Below are 20,766 nucleotides of genomic sequence, written 5' to 3' on the forward strand. Positions count from 1 at the left end.
GGAAGTATCAGAGTACTATATGGTTAGTGAAGTTTTCAAAAGGAATATACAACTATGTAATCAACCTTTACAAGAAGCAAAAGTCAGAAAGTTTGATTTAAAGAACATTTATTTTGATAAAAAATATTCATCTGAAACTCAATTAATGATGTGCTGCCGAGGATGACAATGTAATTACATATTGAATAGATTATGACAGCTTCAATATTTCCAGTGGCCCAAAATTACTAACACACTCAGCAATCAAATCTTTGACATACATTTCCTCACTTTGCTTCACCATTTTGAGTACTTATTTGTGCCCACCAAGATTATGAATGCCCAAGATAGAGATGGAGCTTCTTTATACTTTGTATACCCAACTGCAGTATCATGCACTTCCAAAGCCATGTATAGCACAGCTCAAACGTAAACAAAGTTTTTTTTTATTCTCATATCCCTCCTTAATTCTCCTGCCCACTAGAACTGAAATCAAAGCCCATATACAGCCACAGTGAATACTTTCAGCTATGTAAACCTGTTAACCATTCAGCTTCTGGAAGAAATTGAGCTTCTGTACATTTTATGCAGGAGAAACATAGGAACAGGAGTAGGCTCTATTCCACTATAGGATGAGATCATGGCTGATGAGCGGCTTAGCTCCATTTACCTAGCTTTATTCCATATCCTTTAATATCTTTGCTTAACAAAAATTGATCTCAGATTTAAAATTAACAACTGATCCTACATCCACTGCCAATTGTGGATGTGAATTCCAACTCCCTACAACTCTGTGTGCAGAAGTGAAATAATTCCACAGAAGCCAGTATCCATCATCAAGTCACCCTTCATTTACACTTTAACAATCCTTGGCTTTTGTACTGCTTCATTTGGACTCAGGTACCTGAGTGCCAGTATCTCTAACACACTTTTTTTTTAGAACCTCTGACACTCCTGCTAATTTTTTTTCTTTTTCTTTCTTACCCCCCCCCCCCCACCCCACACTACTGCCTAACTGCAGTCATGCTTATTTTTTCCCCAGCACCCATGTTGTGTGTGTGCAGGTGTGAGACACAGTGACAGACACAAGGTGTACAAATCTTTATTCAATTTCCACCACCAGGAAGAAAGGAAACACCCGAGTGGCCAGTGACAACATTCTCCTTTCTTTTTTTCTTCACAGGGACACTCCTGTTTATCTTTTTTTTCATTAACCCCCACACTACCGCCTAACTGCGGTAGTGCTTATTTTTTCCCCAGCACCCATGGAACATTCTCCTTTTTATATGCTAGCCAGGGCTCCCTGATTGGGCCAGATTAACAATTCTGATCAGGGAACTGATTGATTGATTGTCACAGGGACCGAAGTAGAGTGAAAAGCTTTGTTTACAGGCAGATCATAGGAAGCAAGGATGTACAAATCTAAAAGACTTAGATGGAGGCATACAAGTTGCATTGCACAGTGCGTGTGCTAGGCAAGATCAGCATCATTTGAGGCTAGAGTATCCAATCATCAGTTTAATAATGGCCGGGAAGAAGCTGTTCCTGAACCTGCTGGTGCATGAGTTCAGCCCTCTGTACATACTGCCTTACAGAAGAGGTTGTAGGAGGTCATTGCCAAGATGCAATGGGTCTTTGACGATCTTGGCAGCCTTTCTGTGGCAATCATTAAATAGTGCCTATGGATGGAAGGTTGGCATCTGTGATGGACTGGGCTGTGCACACCACCTTCACTGGTTTCTTATAGTCTTGGGCAGAGCAGTTGCCACTTCAGGCCATTATGGACCTGGACAGTATGCTTTCAATGGTGCACCTATTGAAACTGGTGAGGGCCCTTATAGACATGCTAAATTTCCTGACCCGCCTGAGGAAGAGGAGGTGTGTTACCAGATATAAACAGACTTGTTGTGCATGCTGACCATAATCCATTTATTCTTCAAATTTTTTGGTCTTTTTTTAAGAAAACCCTTAACTCTAAACCCAACACATATTTTCTGTATTTTCAGTTCTTTACTGGAGATGAAAATTGCTTATTAGTATCGTAATTAATAATAGAGGAGCTTTTGATAGCTGAAATAAATAGCTCCCTTGCTTTAAACTGCAAACACATTCATTAGCTGTAGAAAGCAAGCAATTACAATGCAGAAATTCTGCCTGTCCAATTGACCAGAACTACACTGATTTCCAAATCACTCACTGGGACAATGGTTCTTCTAGCTGCACAGGATGACCAAAATATATATTTGAAATGTTCCAGAAACTTGAGTATTTTCAATCAAAACCCACATAAACGATGCATGCCTTGACTTATAAAATCTAAAATTTATATTTCTTTGCAAGAACACTTTATTTGCCCCTAGCAACATCAAAGATAGATGTTCCATAAAAATGCTTCCACTGCATTTAGGCAAATAAAAGACAAAGTGAGATAATCAAGTGAGTTATCTTAACATATTGTTTGCTCAAATTCATATCAATGAAAATCATGTTTGTCACACTTTCTACTGTTACCCTTGACAGCACATAAAATAGTAGGCAGCAAAAGTGAAGCTCTTTACATTTGACTTGGTATTGATTCTTAATTTAATTATTCACTGGTTGCTAAAAATTACACAAAAGTCATGCCGCAGTCTTCATGGACACTGGTGGTATAAGGATTACTGTCTCTAGACTTTTTCTTTGCTAGAGGAAACAAGATATATAAATCAAACAAAACTATACATTGTGATTTGTTCAGTTATGTTTTGAATTTAACTAACAATTATCCAAACCTATAAAGATCGAGGAATACATTCCTGAATATTTCAGGTCAAGTAGTCAAGCAATCAATCTGGAACTTACTAACAGACAGGATAGGCCTGGAAAATTCTACAATTGGTATTGCTGTAAGAAGTGAGCAACTAAGTAGGTAAAAATTAATTGCAAAATACAGCTTAGAGAATCAAAGTTATTTTTCATTTGATAGTTTAATGTCTCGTATGAACATAGTTGAAACATACTTATTATTTTTGCTTAATCATTATTTACTTATCAATTAATACTTTCCTTTGGCAATTAAAGTCTGTGGCTATAACATCCTGTTGCTTCTTAAAGGCATAGAGAGTTCTGTTCTGTCATCGAGGACCTACTACCAAAGTACATAAATATCCGAGCAAACTGTAGCCACTCAAAGACACAAGAAGTGAGGCTCAACTACTGCATAAGAATAGCCTTGACACAAAATACCTCAACTACATTGTAACATTGGAAAAAAGGATCAAATTATGTTACTTTCTTTGGAATCGGGAGACTAACACAGAGGAAAGATTCAGGTTGCCATCAGCCTTAAGGATCACATTTTGTCAGACATGCGAGCAAATAAAATTATCTATTGTACCTGAATAAGGGCATGGATCTTTCTGTCCTCCTGAGAAAGTACTCATTTGAACGTTTTATGTGAAAGAGACGTGATTTTACATCATAGCATTCCTTCAGTAATATATTAAAGTGTGACTGCATATTATGTTTTGAAGAATCAATTAGAATATGAACTCCAAATCTTTTGAGGCAGAAGATGAGAGTGCTATGACTGAGCTAAGCCTTTTAATTCTAATAATAAATTCAAACATCACGAAAGGATACAATTTTAACATTGTCAATACTTTTACTAAGTATTGAAAAATAGTTTTTATTTTGCTAGCATCTAACTGCAATTCTCAGTAATTGCAAAGAGATTTAACATACATACATATTCTGAACTTAGTTTGCTGCATTATTCACAGACTGTTTACTCACTGCAAAGCTTCTGAGAAATCAGATGACTGGTGACAACTGCTTGCTTTGAGGAAGACCCAGTTGAGGGGCTCTTGTTTAACTTGGTTCAAATTTAACCTGTGAAGAACCAGTTGAAGTGGAGGAAAGCTTGCTAAGTACAGGCTGCCCAGGTGATCTCTCTCATTTCTAAGAGAAGTACTTTACACATTAGTTCAGAGTAATATTTATTTATTCTCTTGAAAATGCTATAGAAATAATACCTCATATTGTATTTCCTGAGCAAGCTGTGTCTACAAGACTTCAGCAACAGAGGTAATCATGTACAATTACTGACTTGACCACATGCACCAGGCTTCTCGAGCAAAGTGACTACAGAATATCCTATGTATCTCTCTTTAGGCTCAAAAATTATCCATGAGCCAAAAAAAACAATTTTATATGCCAAAGCCAATCTCTGCAAAGGAATTTTTTTTTCTCTTTTCCTGAAAAATTGTCAGTGCATGTGGGCAATAAGCATTGACACTTCCATATCATGGACTGTGTATGCGAACAGATTATTTACTCTGACCTCGACATGATGAGAATGTATAGCCAACAAGGGTATGACAATTCACAAAGCCATAGTTTCAGGATTAATCCACACACATGAACATCATTGGCAAAGCTTCAGTAGAAGTTCAGCAGAACGTCTGGTAAGATGGCAGTGGAGTAAGGTTTCTGAGCTCGGGGCTCGTCCACTCTGTCTGCTTTTATTTTTGTGTTTCTTTTATTTTTCCTTACTTAAAATTTTGTTTTATTTACCTCTTGAAGAGCTCGGTCACAGCGATGGCATCGGTGGTGGTGGCAGTGGATGGGCCCAGCAGCGCAGACTTGCGTAGGGCCAGCAATGCGGACTCATGGCTGCAGTAGCAGAGGCAAGTTTGGGTTCCCAGCAGTATTTGCATCTGGCGCAGATTCATGGAAGTGACAGAGGGTGAGTTTGGACCAAGTCTGAGACCAGTGGCATCAGCAGTGGCTGCATTGCTAAGGTGGTCCCCAAGTGAATTTATGGCAGTGGCAGAGTCGAGTTTTGACCAGTGTGGTACCTAACAGCATTGGGTGTTGCCTGTACTGGTGAGATCCATCGAGAATTCATAATGGCAAGGGCATTGGTCGAGGTGAGATGGAACTGAACAGTAGCGACTTTCGTTCCAGCAGAGCATCAAAGGGGACTTGTGCCTGGCCACCAGACCCATGGCCCGTGACAGAGCACTTAACAAGAATTACTGTAAGGTTATACAGTTTTCTTTATTTTGTCATCTTTCTGCCTTTATAATCTGTGTTTTGGTTTATTTTTCTGTGTTTTACAATTGCAGCCAGAGAGTGGCAACACTATACAATCCTTTTTACTGTATTTTGTAACAAAATACATATGACAATGAATAAATCAAATCAAATGTAGGTCACTTTTCAGGAAACAGAATTGAAATGTTGTCCCTTTCACTTTAAAGTCAATTGCGCAACCACAATATAAAATAGCTGCCATTGCATGCATAGTAAGTGGAATAAGTCACTGCCTTTTCATTTTGGGGGTGAATATGATATTTGTGATTTTTGAGAAGATTGTAGCTCAGGTTGCGATTCAGATTGTAAGTTTGCTCACTGGGCTGGTAGGTTTGTTCTCAGACATTTCATCATCATGTTAGGTAATCAGTGAGCCTCCGTTGAAGCACTGGTGTTCTCAGAGTCCATGCCAAACAGATACCCTAACCTAATCTAGTCCCATTGGCCAGCACTTGGCCCATATCCCTCTAAACCCTTGCTATTCATATACCTATCCAGATGCCTTTTAAATGTTACCATAGTACAGCCTCCACCACTTCCTCTGGCAACTCATTTCATGCACACACCATCTCCTGCATGAAAAAGTTGTCCCTTAGGTCCCTTTTACAGCTTTCCTCTTTCACCCTCATCCTATGCCCTCTAGACTGGGACTCCCCTCACCCCAGGGAAACAGGCTTGTCTATTTACCCTAGCCATGTCCCTCAGGATTTTACAAACTTCTACAAGGTCATCCTTTAGTCTTTGATGCTCCAGGGAAAACAGCTGCAGCTTATTCAGCCTCTCTGTATAGTTCTGTCCCACTTTCTATTTATGTGCCTTGGTCTGTTAAGATGGGTGATATCACTTCAGGTTCTTTTTCACAGGGGGTTGGTAAATGGGATCCAAATAGATGTGTTTATTGATAGAGTTCTGATTTGAATGCCAGGACTCTACAAATTTCCGTGCATGTCTCTGTTTTGCCTGTCCAAGGATGGATGTGTTGTCCCAGTCGAAGTGATGCTCTTCTTTGGCTGTAATGTAAGGATACTAGTGATAGTTGATCATATCTTTTGATGGCTAGTTGGTGTTAGTGTACCCTGGTGGCTAGTTTCCTACCGGTCTGTCCAATGTCATGCCTCTTGCAGTCCTTGCAGGATATTTTGGAAATGACATTTGCCTTGCTGGTTGTTCGTAGAAGGTCCTTTAGGTTCATCAGTAGTTATCTCAGTGTGTTGGTAGATTTGTGGACAACCACGATGCCAAGGGGTCAGAGTAGTCTGGTAGTCATCTTCAAGTTTTCTTTGATGTAGGCTAGCATGGCTCGAGTCTTTGGGCATGTTGTGCCTTCTTATTTGGGTTTGTTGTTTAAGATTCTAGCCACCAGAATACACAACACCAACTAGCCACTAAAAGACATGACCAGCTATCACAAGTATCCTTACACACAGACAGTGAAGGACACCACTCTGACTGGGATAACACATCCATCCTTGGACAAGTTAAATAGAAACACGCATGGAAATTCTTAGAGGCCTGGCATTCAAACCGGAACTCCATCAATAAAGACATCGATTTGGACCCCATTTACCAACCTCTGAGGAAAAGAACCAGAGATGATATCACCGACCTTAACAGATCAAGACACATAAATAGAAAGTGGGACAGACAACCAGCGCTTCAATAGAGGCTCACTGATAGGTTACCTAGCATGGTGAACATCTGATAACAAACCAACTAGCTCAGCGAGCAAACTTACAACTTGGTGAATATGATACTTTGAAATGAAGCTCTGCCAGGGACAATTTTACTAGTCATTCACCCACTGGCTTAGTAATGCCATCGATTTGGCACAGAACTGCAATTCATTTGTACATCAGTCTTATTGCAATAAAGAACATTAAAATTACGGTAGCAAGCAATCATGTCCATTACATAGTTTGAGTGTGTGGTGCTGGAAAAGCACAGCAGATCAGGTAGCATCCAAGGAGTAGGAGAATCAACGTTCTGGGCATAAGCCCTTGATCAGGAATGGTTGGTTCCTGCACATCTTTCTGTGTCGGCCGATGGCGCTTTCTCATCATCATCACTCAGCATCACTCCCATCCTCTCTATCACTAGGGTTCCCCTGCATTTTAGTTGCATTGTTCAAGTTACAAGCCTGTGTCCTCCCCATATTTGCATTCATGGAACATCAAGCAATTCTGGGCACCATGAAAGAAAAACAACATGGACACTGGTATTACTGAGCACGCCAGGCAAGATCCTGAGCTCAGACTCGGTGTGAGGCTGCAGGCTGGCCACCAGGTTGTTGATCCAGAGGCCGCCTTCCTGGTTGACACTGAGCTGCTGGAAGAGGAGCTGCAGCCGGCACTCCTGCTCTAGGCGAGCTGCCGCCTGCTACTGCCTCACATTCACGGGCCACTGGAACAATGGCAGCAGGTGGCAGCTGCACCTCCATTCATAGCTGATGGGATGGAGTTGGGGTTGGGGTTGGGATTGGGGTTGAGGTTGGAAAGGGACCTGTGACCGTTAGCCACTGGTGGGAAGCTCTCGCGGGATCGGCTCTCCCTGATGAAGGGCTTATGCCCGAAACATCATTCGCCTGCTCCTCTAATGTTGCCTGACCTGCTGCGCTTTTCCAGCACCGCATTCTCAACTCAGATCTCCAGTATCTGCAGTTCTCACTTTCTCCATTACATATGCACTATTTGACTCCTTGGCATGTTTGATAACATCTGTTCAGACATTAACTTAAAATTATCTCCTGGGTTTGCACATTACTGAATCACATTTCGCACATGCTGCTGCAGAATAATGCTTCTGAACTGTCACATTCACACATTAGTATGCAAAGACATACTCTATGATGTTCAAGGTGGCCTTTGCTGGGAGGGAGTTCTATCATGTTGGAATAATGATAGAATTTTCCTCCCCACTGTAGTATTACCATTTTATTTCTGCAATATACATCAAGTTTGCATATCTCAGAGCTCTTTACTGAGGCATGACACAGACCTCATTGCAAATCATCCATGTTGAACACGGTCAGGGGATAATAAAGCCATGATAGAGCTATGCATTAACAAGCACAAGAAGCCAGAAAGAACTTAACAAAAACCTTATTCTAAGATAAGCTGAGTTTAGACTTTTCATTGTGTAACTTTGACTCTCTTTCCCTTTCTGATGCTGAAAGGTGCTTAGAAAAGGACAGTTTTATTCCTTTACACTCCTGCCTCAATGAATTTTGGGTATGATATGATGTTGAACTTTACTTCTGTTGTTTCACCTCTGTGCCCACTTCCATAGACAGGAATCCTCATCTGTTCTACGATCCCTTCACACATCCCCAATACCATCCAACCTCTACCTGCACCCTTCATTCTGTCCTTTTACAAACATTTCATCACTTCATAGAAAACTGTTGCATGATGTCAGCTGTTTTAATTCTTCTGCTCCTGCACCCACTTCAACCTGTCTCCTTCTGACCTTGCAACATTTTATTCTTTCAGATCTAAATGTAACTGCTGTTAAGGTGATGCTGTTACCATCTCATATGCCAATTGCTACCTTGCAAAAGCTGAGTGCCAACTCTCAGAAACTTCCTCTTATCTTCCGCAGGACCATGACCCCCACCGCTGAACATCAAGTAACTATTTTCAGGACTGTCACTGATCTCATCTCCTCTGGAGATCTACCCACCCCAGTTCCCTACCCATTAGTCCCGCAAATGCATACTGTCCATTTGTATGTGATTCCTAAAACCCACAATTAGGACTGCTCTGATAGATGCTTGCCCCAGCCTGTTCCTTCTGTTCTGAACAAATCTTCCTATTTTGGCATTATTTATTCCCTTCTATCTACAATTTCCAGTTTTATGGAACTAGCTGCCTCCTCTTCATCATAGATGTGCATTCCTCTACATGTCCAGAATCAATGGAGATGGTCTGAAGGCTCTCCGTTTCTTCCTTGAAAGGAAGCCTGAATAGTCTCCATCCATCACCAAGCGACTTTACGTAGCTGATTTTTCCATTAACTTGTCTCACGCTGTCCAAGTCAAAGATGTGGTTATAGGCATCCATAAGAGTCCATGTTCTGCCTTTCTCTCTTTGAAGTGTAAGTGAAACATATTTTGTTCCGGTCCAATTGAAGCCCTCACAATAACTCCTTCACCAGTACATCAATATGTCATTAGCACTGCTTCCTGTTCTCACCTGAAATTTGAAAAGATCACCAAGTTTCTTTTCAATTTCCATCCTCTCACTTTCACCTCATCCATTTCTGACTCTTCCCTTCCTTGTCTTCACGATTTACATATCGGAGGATAGGTTGCCCACTAATATTCACTTCAAATCCACCAACCCACACAGTTACCTTAGCTAAATTCCTCAAACTCTGCTTCTTCTAAGAATTCCATTCTATTCTCCCAGTTTCCCCGTTGCCAATGCACCTGCTCTGATGACATCAGCTTCCACTAAGGTGCCACTGACATGTTCTCCTTTTCCTTAAGAGGAGAAATCCCTCTCACTGTAGTTGACAGGACCCCTAGCTGTGTCTGAACCAGTTCCTGCACTTCTATCTTCAACATTTCTCCTCCCTCCCAGAAGAATAATATGGTACTCCCTATCCTCACTTTTCATCCCACTAGATCTGAATTCAAAGAATCATCCTTTGCCATTTCTATCACCTCCAGCACGATATTGCCACCAAACATATTTTTCTCCTCTCCTATCAGCAATTCACAGGGAATGTTACCTCCGCAACACTCTGGACCTAGCACTTCCTCCCGCTCTTGCCACATCACACTCCCATGCAATCATTGAAGGTGTAATACTTACTCATTCACAACTGATGTTGGGCAAGGCTCCAAAAACATCTTTCATGTAAGCAGCACTTTATCTGTGCATCTTTCAATTTACTCTGTTGTATTAACTGCTCAAAATCTGGTTTCCTTTATATTGATGAGACCAAAAGAAGACTAAGTACTTGTTTTCCAGAACAGATTCACTCTGTCTGTAAGAAAGACTATAACGTTCCAGCTACTTGCTACCTCCATTAACTACTTTGCTCTCATGCGAACATTTCTGCCCTACGCCTGCTGCAAGCTGGAGGAACAACACCTCAATTTCCACTCAAGACACTTTTAAAGTCTTCAAGACTCAACACCTTGAAAATTAGCTGAAGAATTTCAGAGCATTTCATCTCCATTTTGACTACTAGCCCTACCCTCATCCTCTCTCTGTCTCTCTCTGACACACACAAACAAACAAAACCACTGTTATATTGCTATTTTTTTCCTTGTTGGCTTTGTTAGCAGAACACCAGATCCACAGTTGCCCTTTTTACATCTATCATTTAGAACAGCTTTACACTTCTATTGTTGATCTTTTGTTTTGTCTGGACAATTCAAGATCTGTTCTACACCCTCCTTCTACCTCTCTGTCAACAGCATTTCTAAGAGGAATTTTTGGTGAAGGCTCCTTCGGAAAGAAGCTGTACTTCCATTCTATCAGCTTTCATAGTGCAGAACTGTCAGAGGAAGGTCAATCATGTCCCATTTTCACAGCAGTCAGCTGCTGTATTCTGAAATGTAAATGTCCTGTCAGTTGCTGTCAAATAACAAATATATAAAATCAGTGTGATATTAAGGTGCTAGAGGGTAGGTGCACATGTTAGAATGTAGTGTATCATTAAGGTGCCAGGTAAGTAGAGTACCATTTGGAGAGGGGAGAGGGTACCAAGATAGGATGTCAGATGAATAGGGGGTTGGGTGCCAAGTGAGGTGTGAGAGAATGAGATGCCAGGGTTACAATGCCAGATGATAGGATGCAAGATGGCTAGAAGTTAAAGGGAATGGTGACTGGGTGCTAGATGGCAAGGTACGGAGAGCTTAGGAGTGGGTGAGTCAAACTGGGCTCAACCAGGGGCAGGGAGGATGTGGGGGGGGGGGGGGGGGGGGGGGGGGGGGGGGGATACAGATCCAATACCACCAGGACAACATGGGTGGGAGGTTCTGGTCCAATGGCAGGGATGCAGTCAGGTTGGGTCAAATCCATAAGGGCATAAAAATTCTGGGGAGGCGCAGCTAACAATGTGTAAAGTACAGGGGAGCACGGTAGCTCAGTGGTTAGCACTGCTGCTTCACAGCACCAGGGACCCGGGTTCAATTCCCGGCTCGAGCAACCGTCTGTGTGGAGTTTGCACATTCTCCCCGTGTCTGCGTGGGTTTCCTCCGGGTGCTCCGGTTTCCTCCCACAGACCAAAGATGTGCGGGTCAGGTGCAATGGCCATACTAAATTGTCCATAGTGTTAGGTGGATTAGTCATGGGTAAATGTAGGGGAATGGGTTGGTTGCTCTTCGAAAGGTCGGTGTGGACTTGTTGGGCCGAAGGGCCTGTTTCCACATGGTAGGGAATCTAATCTAGGGAATCTACCTAAATGTGAGGTCAGTTTAATAGTTGCTCTGGAGTTAAACAATGTCGTTAGTAGTCTAACAATTCCTCAGTAACTATTTTACTTAATTCATCCAAATCCTTTGAAGTCTCCAACTTAAATGGAGGCTTTGAAGGTTCCAGGTGTACATAGAAACATAGGAATTAGGAGTGGGAGTAGACAATTCAGTCCTGTGAGCCAGCTCCACCATATAACATGATCATGGCTGTTATTATCCTGGTCTCAACACCACTTTCCTGCCAGTTCCCCATAGCCCTTTATCACACGTTTTACCAAAAACATATCTGTTTCTTTCTTAAATCTGTTGTTAAATTTTGGCTATGCACTCCATAGCAGTGAATTCTACAGATTCACAACCCTTGGAGAGAAATAGTTTCTCCTCATCTCAGTTTTGAACCTACCTTCTCTCACTTTATATCTATGACCTCTTGTTTGACACTGTCCCAACTGGGTAGTACATCTGTTCAATGTTCACCTTATCAATTCCCTTTAGCATTTTATATACTTCAATCAAATCCACGCCCTTTTACTCTTCTTAACTCTAGCGAGTACAAACCAAAGCTGTTCAACCGTTCCACGTACAACAGTCATTTCCATCCCTGGTGAACCTCCTCTAAACAGCGTCCAGTACCACCACATCGTCCCTCAAGTAAGGAGGCTAAAACTGTACACAATACTCCAGGTGTGGTCTCACAATGCCTTATATAATTGTAACAATACTTCTTTACTTTTATAATCCAGTCCATTTGGCAATAAATGCCAAGACTCCATTTATAGAGGAATTGCCAAGTAGAAAATTCAATTTCTATGGATATTCCTTCAGAGCATGCCATAATGGGGATTCCACAGGATCCTCATTCAGAACTCATCCACATTGGAACAATAGCTGCCGGTCAACGTACAAACATTTTCCAAAATGTTTAATATGTTTTCTCTCAATTGTGTAGGTTCAGTACTGAAGGAAAAACTTATTATCTTGCCTTCTTCCCTTCCCCAAAGACTGTCCACCATTTCACAGGCACAAATTAGGATGGTGATGGAATACTCACTACTTGTTTGGATGACTGTAGCTACAACATTGGGGGAAGGTCAGCACAATTCATGGCAATGCAGTCCACCTACCACTTTAACCATTCATTCCCCCATTAGCAGCATCTCGAGGCTGCAGCGTGTACTATGCATTAATGCACTGAGGCAATTCAACAGGATCCTTTAAATGACTAGAAGGACAAGGACAATGGTGCTTGGAATCAGCATGGCCTCCATGTGTTCCTCCAAATTCATACATAATCATAAATGAAGAATACAGAATCTTAAACATTTGAGAGAGATATTAGTAGTATGGCTTAAATTATTTAGGACCAATGAGAAAACGGGCAGATTGTTAAGGCTAATGTGTGCAAACAATATTAACATCTTATTTGAAAGCAATGCTGTCACATAGTAACCAGAGCAATTCTGTGTTTGCTACTGCTATTAGTCTACGATTAAATGGCAATTTTGTTATGTTTGAAACTTGCAAACTAACAATTCAATTTATGTTTTTAAGCATTAGGATTTCTGCTGACAATACCACATTCAAGACAATTAACAACTGACTTCAATCTAAGACATGAGGTTATACACACCAGTAGGGTGACTCACTTTTTATTCTCTTATTAAAATGTCTTTTTCTTAATGAAACTACGAGACCCTGGGTTGCTCATGTTACAGAGCAAAATACCATATCCATAAAACAAGAACAAAAAATGAAACCATAAAACAAATACATTTCTTTAGTTACATTTTGTTCGTGCCCAAACATTTCATCCCCCACAGTATTTACTATTTGTGGAAGGCCTCAAGACTTACAAGAGATGGAGGTCATAATCATGCGATTCAAGATCAGAGGTTATTATGTGGAAGTTGCCTTCCTAGTTTCAAGATGTAGAATTAGATTTATTAATTAACTGAAAAGATGGCTTATTTGCTTCATTGAGTTTATGTTGCCTTACTTTTGAACTTTATTTCTGCAGTTCATATTCCACCTGCACCTTGCACACAGAAATCAAAAAGGACAATCTAATCCTCCTACAATAGTGCCACTCCTTAGTTAAACAATATGTAACATACAGATAACCTGAACTCCGTCATTGAACAAAAGCTAAAATAGTTTCGTGCCCAAGTTCATAAGGTACGATTCAAATATGATAAACTTCCACACTATGCACATTCTACAGTCAAGCAATATCTCAAATAAAATATTTTCACTTCCAAATAAAGTTATTAACTTCATCTTATGGGACAGAGTTAAACATCGAGTGAGGCCTACATTTTGATATCCAAAATCTCCTTTCAAAAAAACCTAGCAACACGCATGCCATAACTGGCTGATACAAATCCAGGTCACACTGAAATGTAACACCCATAATTACATTGAGTTATTCTTTAACAAAATAAAACAGTCACAAAATTTCTCAAATAAACCAAAGTACTATCAGAAATACTTCCAGTACTGTATACTATTTAGCTTGTGAAGTTATAATGCCCCCTAATGGAGGCCACAATTTTAAAAAATCATATGCGACGTAAAACAGGTTTTCTAGTTCTCTTAAAACTGAAGCACATCATCAATTAGCTTCCAAATCCTAATTGGATGGGAGGTCATATACTATCAAACTACACAAAAATTACATACAAAACGTCTTTTTGAAGCTAGCACTGTTCTAGCAATTTAGTTAGGTAAATTTTAACGAGACATTTGAAAAAAAAAGGCACTGATCAGCAGATAATTAATAGCATACAATTGAATACTAAGGATGGTTTCACATTTTGTTTCCAAGAGAATAATTAAGTTTGTTAAGCCAAGTATTCAAGTTTTGGCAAGTGAATTTGCCTTTTTGCCAAGGGGTGTGTTTATGGGATGTTACTATATTGGAACACTTAATTAGTATTAGTTACTGTATCTATTAGAGTCATAGAGATATACAGCATGGAAACAGACCCTTCGGTCCAACCCATCCATGCCCACCAGATATCCCAATGCAATCTAGTCGCATCTGCCAGCACCCGGCCCATATCCCTCCAAACCCTTCCTATTCATATATCTATCCAAATGCCTCTTAAATGTTGCAATTGTACCAGCCTCCACCACATCCTCTGGCAGCTCATTCCATACACGTACCACCCTCTGCGTGAAAAAGTTGCTCCTTCGGTCTCTTATATTTTTCCCCTCTTACCCAAAACCTATGCCCTCTAGTTCTGGACTCCCAACCCCAGGGAAAAGACTTTGTCTATTTATCCTATCCATGCCCCTCATAATTTTGTAAACCTTTGTAAGGTCACCTCACAGCCTCCGACGCTCAAGGGAAAACAGCCCCAGCCTGTTCAGCCTCCCCATGTAGCTCAGATCCTCCAGCCCTGGCAACATCCTTGTAAATCTTTTCTGAACCCTTTCAAGTTTCACAACATCTTTCCGATAGGAAGGAGACCAGAGCTGCACACAATATTCCAACAGTGGCCTAACCAATGTCCTGTACAACCTCAACATGACCTCCCAACTCCTGTACTCAATACTCTGAACAATAAAGGAAAGCATACCAAACGCCCTCTTCACTATCCTATCTACCTGCGACTCCTCTTTCAAGGAGCTATGAACCTGCACTCCAAGGTCTCTGCGTTCAGCAACATTCCTGAGGACCTTACCATTAAGTGTATAAGTCCTGCTAAGATTTGCTTTCCCAAAATGCAGCACCTCACATTTAGTTGAATTAAACTCCATCTGCCACTTCTCAGCTCACTGGCCCATCTGGTCCAGATCCTGTTGTAATCTGAGGTAACCCTCTTCGCTGTCCACTACACCTCCAATTTTGGCATCTTCTACAAACTTACTAACTGTACCTCTTATGCTCGTATCCAAATCATTTATGTAAATGACAAAAAATAGTGGGCCCAGCATCGATCCTTGTGGCACTCCACTGGTCACAGGCCTCCAGTCTGAAAAACAACCCTCCACCACCACCCTCTGTTTTCTACCTTTGAGCCAGTTCTGTGTCCAAATGGCTAGTTCTCTCGGTATTCCATGAATCTAACCTTGCTAATCAGTCTCCCATGGGGAACCTTGTCGAACACCTTACTGAAATCCATATAGATCACATCTACTACTCTGCCCTCATCAATCTTCTTTGTTACTTCTTCAAAAAACTCGATCAAGTTTGTGAGACATGATTTCCCACGCACAAAGCCATGTTGACTATCCCAAATCAGTCCTTGCCTTTCTAAATACGTGTACATCTTGTCCCTCAGGATTCCCTCCAACAACTTGCCTACAACTGAGGTCAGGCTCACTGGTCTATAGTTCCCTGGCTTGTCTTTACTGCCTTTAAACAGTGGCACCACATTTGCCAACCTCCAGTCTTCCAGCACCTCACCTGTGACTATTGATGATACAAATATCTCAGCAAGAGGCCCAACAATCACTTCTCTAGCTTCCCACAGAGTTCTCGGGTACACCTGATCAGGTCCTGGGGATTTATCCACCTTTAACCGTTTCACGACATCCAGCACTTCCTCCTCTGTAATCTGGACATTTTGCAAGATGTCATCATCTATTTCCCTACAGTCTATATCTTCCATATCCTTTTCTACAGTAAATACAGATGCAAAATATTCATTTAGTATCTCCCTTATTTTTTGTGGCTCCACACAAAGGCCGCCTTGCTGATCTTTGAGGGACCTTATTCTCTCCCTAGTTACCCTTTTGTCCTTAATATATTTGTAAAAACCCTTTGAATTCTCCTTAATTCTATGTGCCAACGCTATCTCATGTCCCTGTTTTGCCCTCCTGATTTCCCTCTTAAGTATACTCCTACTTTCTTTATACTCTTCTAAGGATTCACTCGATCTATCCGGTCGATACCTGACATATGCTTCCTTCTTTTTCTTAACCAAACCCTCAATTGCTTTAGTCATCCAGCATTCCCTATACCTACCAGCCTTCCCTTTCACCCTGACAGAAATACACTTTCTCTGGATTCTTGTTATCTCATTTCTGAAGGCTTCCCATTTTCCAGTCATCCCTTTACCTGCAAATATCTGCCTCCAATCAGCTTTCAAAAGTTCTTGCCTAATACCGTCAAAATTGGCCGTACTCCAATTTAGAACTTCAACTTTTCGATCTGGTCTATCCTTTTCCATCACTATTGAAAAATGAACAGAATTATGGTCGCTGGCCCCAAAGTGCTCCCCCACTGACACCTCAGTCCCCTGCCCTGCCTTAGTTCGCAAGAGTAGGTCAAGTTTTGCACCTTCTCTAGTAGGTACATCCACATACTGAATCAAATCATTGTCTTGTACACACTTAAATTCCTCTCCATATAAACCTTTAACACTATGGCAGTCCCAGTCGATGTTTGGAAAGTTAAAATCCCCTACCATAACTACCTTATTATTCTCACAGATAGCTGAAATCTTCTTACAAGTTTGTTTCTCAATTTCCCTCTGACTATTGGGGGGTTCTATAATACAATTCCAATAAGGTGAGCATCCCTTTCTTATTTCTCAGTTCCACCCAAATAACTTCCCTGGATGTATTTCCAGGAATATCCTCCCTCAGCAAAACTGTTATGCTATCCCTGATCAAAAATGCCAGACCCCCTCCTCTCTTGCCTCCCTTTCTATCCTTCCTGTAGCATTTGTATCCTGGAACATTAAGTTGCCAGTCCTGCTCATCCATGAGCCATGTTTCTGTAATTGCTATGATATCCCAGTTCCATGTTCCTAACCATGCCCTGAGTTCACCTGCCTTCCCTGTTAGGCCCCTTGCATTGAAATAAATGCAGTTTAATTTATTAGTCCTATCTTGTGACTGTTTGACTCACTTCTGTTCTCAACTGTACCAGTCTCAGATTGATCTATTTCCTCACCATCTTGCTGGGTTCCAGCCCCCTACCTTACTAGTTTAAATCCTCCCAAGCAGTTCTAGCAAATTTCCCTGCCAGTATATTAGTCCCCTTCCAATTTAGGTGCAATCCGTCCTTCTTGTACAGGTCACTTCTACCCCAAAAGGGATTCCAATGATCCAAAAGTGTGAATCCTTCTCCCATACACCAGCTCCTCAGCCATGCATCCATCTGCTCTACCCTCCTATTCCTGCCCTCACTAGCTCATAGAACTGGGAGTAATCCAGATATTACTATCCTTGAGGACCTCCATTTTAAATTTCTGCCTAACTCTCTGTAATCTCCCTTCAGAATCTCAACCTTTTCCCTTCCAATGGCATTGGTTCCAGAAGTTAAATTATTCTAAATTCCTCTTTCTTCTGTTTGTATTTTAACTATAGTGCTTAAATAAATTGTGTTTTGCTTAATGTTGAATGGTTTGACCAGTTGCACTGCATCTGGAACACAGCACTGCACACCTACCTTTAAAATAAGAAAAAGCTAGGGTCTAGACTACCTCTGAAAATATATTAAGGGGTCTGGTCTGGTTCATAATACCACTGAATAAGTTATTAAAAAGAGAATTTCTGAAAATTATGTTTGTGTTCCTTGGGAAATTTAAGTGGTCCAAGAACCATTCTCTGTAATCTGTACAGTTTACTACAGAAAATTATTGTCACCCATCTGTGAAACCATCATAGTAGGCCAACACTGAGATCTCCACCTTGGCAGAAAACCTGTGCAAAATTAAGAATACATACTTTTGACAAAAAGTAATCCCCCAGTTTTATTATTTCTCTGTTAAAGGAGGATGCAATGCCAATAAAATAACAGTTGCGATTAAATTAATAGGTAGCATCTTATTATACTTATAATAGTATTGCATTACAAATAGCAAGAGAAAACAGGGGCACATGTGGAATAATACACATGGTAGGTAATTATTCAGATGGATACATCCAGACTAGATAAACAGCATCATTTCAATTGTCAGATTACATTCAAAATGATTGGAATGTCGGTTAGTAAAATGGTACTTTTACATAATTTTATAGTTAATCAAGTTACCTTTTTGTATATTTGAACTATCAAAACCCATGGTGACTAACTGGACTGATACCAGTCAATTCAGACCTATTTCTTAATGTTTACTCTCTTCTAGATAACAATATTTTGGAGCATGGTTAATCACAGAGACACTTCTAGAACAAGATTGAAAGTAAATGTTAAAGCATCAAAAATGGACAACTTTTATGCTGTACATTTAACACTGCCATTTTTAAAAACAGCTTTTCATTGTTTCAGTTTTTTTTATCCCAGCCAACTAAGTAACAATACTAAATAAAAACAGAAAGAACTGCAGATGCTGGAAATCAGAATCAAAAACAGAAATTACTGGAAAAGCTTAGCTGGTCTAGCAAAAGCTGTGGAGAGACATCAGAGTTAATGTTCTGGGTCCAGTGACCTTTCCTCAGAACTTACAATGCTTATACTGGTACACAATCCTTTATCCAAAATCCGATATTTTTGTGGAGTGTGGAGCGTCATTTTGGCATGTGAACAGGTGACCCAAATCTACACCCACTTGAACAGCGTCACTCAGATGTGACGTGGCAGTATGGCCCAGCACTGGCAAGCATCAATTGTGTCTCAGCGCTCGTACTATTGACACGTGCGTCGGCTGTTAGGTAATTCTTTTTATTTCACTGTGAAAATGTCATTTATTTCAAAATCCGAAAAATTCCGAATTCCAAAAAACAACTGGCCCCAAGATATCGGGTAAAGGATTGTGTACCTGTACTTTGAAATGCTTTCACCAGACAGTTGGAGATGAGGGACTGGCATGTAATACATTGAAGCTAGTTGAAACAAACAACAGATATAGATTTTAAATATACAAACTTTGAAATTTATTCTGATCAATAGCATTTTAATTCAGTAACAGGAAACTCAAGAAGCTTTTATTAGCATATTTCAAATTGAAATGGTTGCATTATTACTTCCAGAACAAAAATGTCAATAATTCTGCTCACAAACCTATGATTCAACATCAAAACAAAAAACTTTACCGCAGCTGTCAAAAGACGATTCTTCCGTTTGTAATTGGCTTTGTACAGGTTCCCAAAGACATTACTGCAATGCAAAATAAATTCAACTTACCATTAATGATTCAGACTGCTGAATTACATAGTTTCTGTTGTCCCCATTATGGCTACTTGATGTATCTGAATCGATACAGTTGGGATCGACCGAGCACTCTATTTCGTCAGAAGTTGCACCTTTGTCACTCAAACTGTCCCAATCAATAGGGGGTATATCTTCTGTAAAAACAGAACAAGCTAATTTTGTATTCAGCCCACACCAAAATGAACATTTACAGACTTACAGGAAACTTTAAGATCTGTAAATCCTGTTTCAAAATTGAGACCTTAGTTAGGATTAGAATTCAGCTGGAGGATACAGTTTTAGGAGTGTTAATTCTTAATAGTTTTGTAATAGATTTTTACCGTTTCGCACAAACAATATAATTGAATGTATGGTTATCATAACTATCTGCCTAGCACTCAGCTTCAAGATACCTGCTGTGAGCTGGGGAGGGTCTAGTGTCATAGTCCACGTAGGCACCAATGATATAGGGAGGGCCAAGAAAACAATTATGCAGTCAGGACTAAGCTCAGTGCCAAATGAAGCAGACCCTCAAAAGGCCATAATTGTTGCACTGTGATCTGAGCCACTTACAAATTGGCATCGGGCAAATCAGATTAGAGATGAAAGCAAGGCTATAAGACTGGCGTGGAAGAATTGGATTCTCATTCATGGAGCATTGGTAGCAGGGCTGAGGCAAGTGTGACGTGTACCAATGCGACAACCCTCATATCAATGACCTTGGAGCTGGCGATCTTGCAAACCATACAATTATGGAAGTAGAGAGAATTTAAAAATAAATAGTGGGGCAAGGGATTAAATTTTGGAAGATTTTGATTTGATTTATTATTGTCACATGTAGTGATATGCAGTGAAAAGTATTCTTTTGCGTGCTAACCTGATAAATCATACCTTACATAAGATGCATCTTAGTGAAGAAAAGACAAAAGAGAATGGTATTAATACATGAAATGATAAACAGACAATGAAGGGAAGAATATTGAGGGCAAATTTAGGACTTCAGTAAGACTATAGGATACAAAAAGAATGAAACCTTGTATCTGGAAGCACATAGAATTGGAAACAAAATAAATGAACTGAGTGTGCAAACAGAAATGAATAACTATGATCTGGTATCCAATACAGAAACAGATTATATAGATTGAAACCGTAACATCATAAGATATAGGAGCAGAATTAGGCTATCATGGCTAATATG

General features: G+C 40.4%; 1 protein-coding gene across 8 annotated transcripts in view; it reads right to left on the reverse strand.

Moving 5' to 3' along the window:
* Positions 1 to 20,766, reverse strand: part of spidr (scaffold protein involved in DNA repair) — a 261,755-nt gene that overhangs the window by 215,509 nt on the left and 25,480 nt on the right. For all 8 annotated transcript variants that reach the window (XM_060823482.1, XM_060823492.1, XM_060823487.1 and 5 more), the window contains one exon: positions 19,563 to 19,723. In XM_060823482.1, the coding sequence (XP_060679465.1) occupies positions 19,563 to 19,723 (161 nt within the window). The remainder of the gene's footprint in view (positions 1 to 19,562; positions 19,724 to 20,766) is intronic.

Source organism: Hemiscyllium ocellatum, chromosome 4 (assembly GCF_020745735.1).
Source record: "Hemiscyllium ocellatum isolate sHemOce1 chromosome 4, sHemOce1.pat.X.cur, whole genome shotgun sequence".
In the NCBI taxonomy this organism is placed as follows: Eukaryota; Metazoa; Chordata; class Chondrichthyes; order Orectolobiformes; family Hemiscylliidae; genus Hemiscyllium; species Hemiscyllium ocellatum.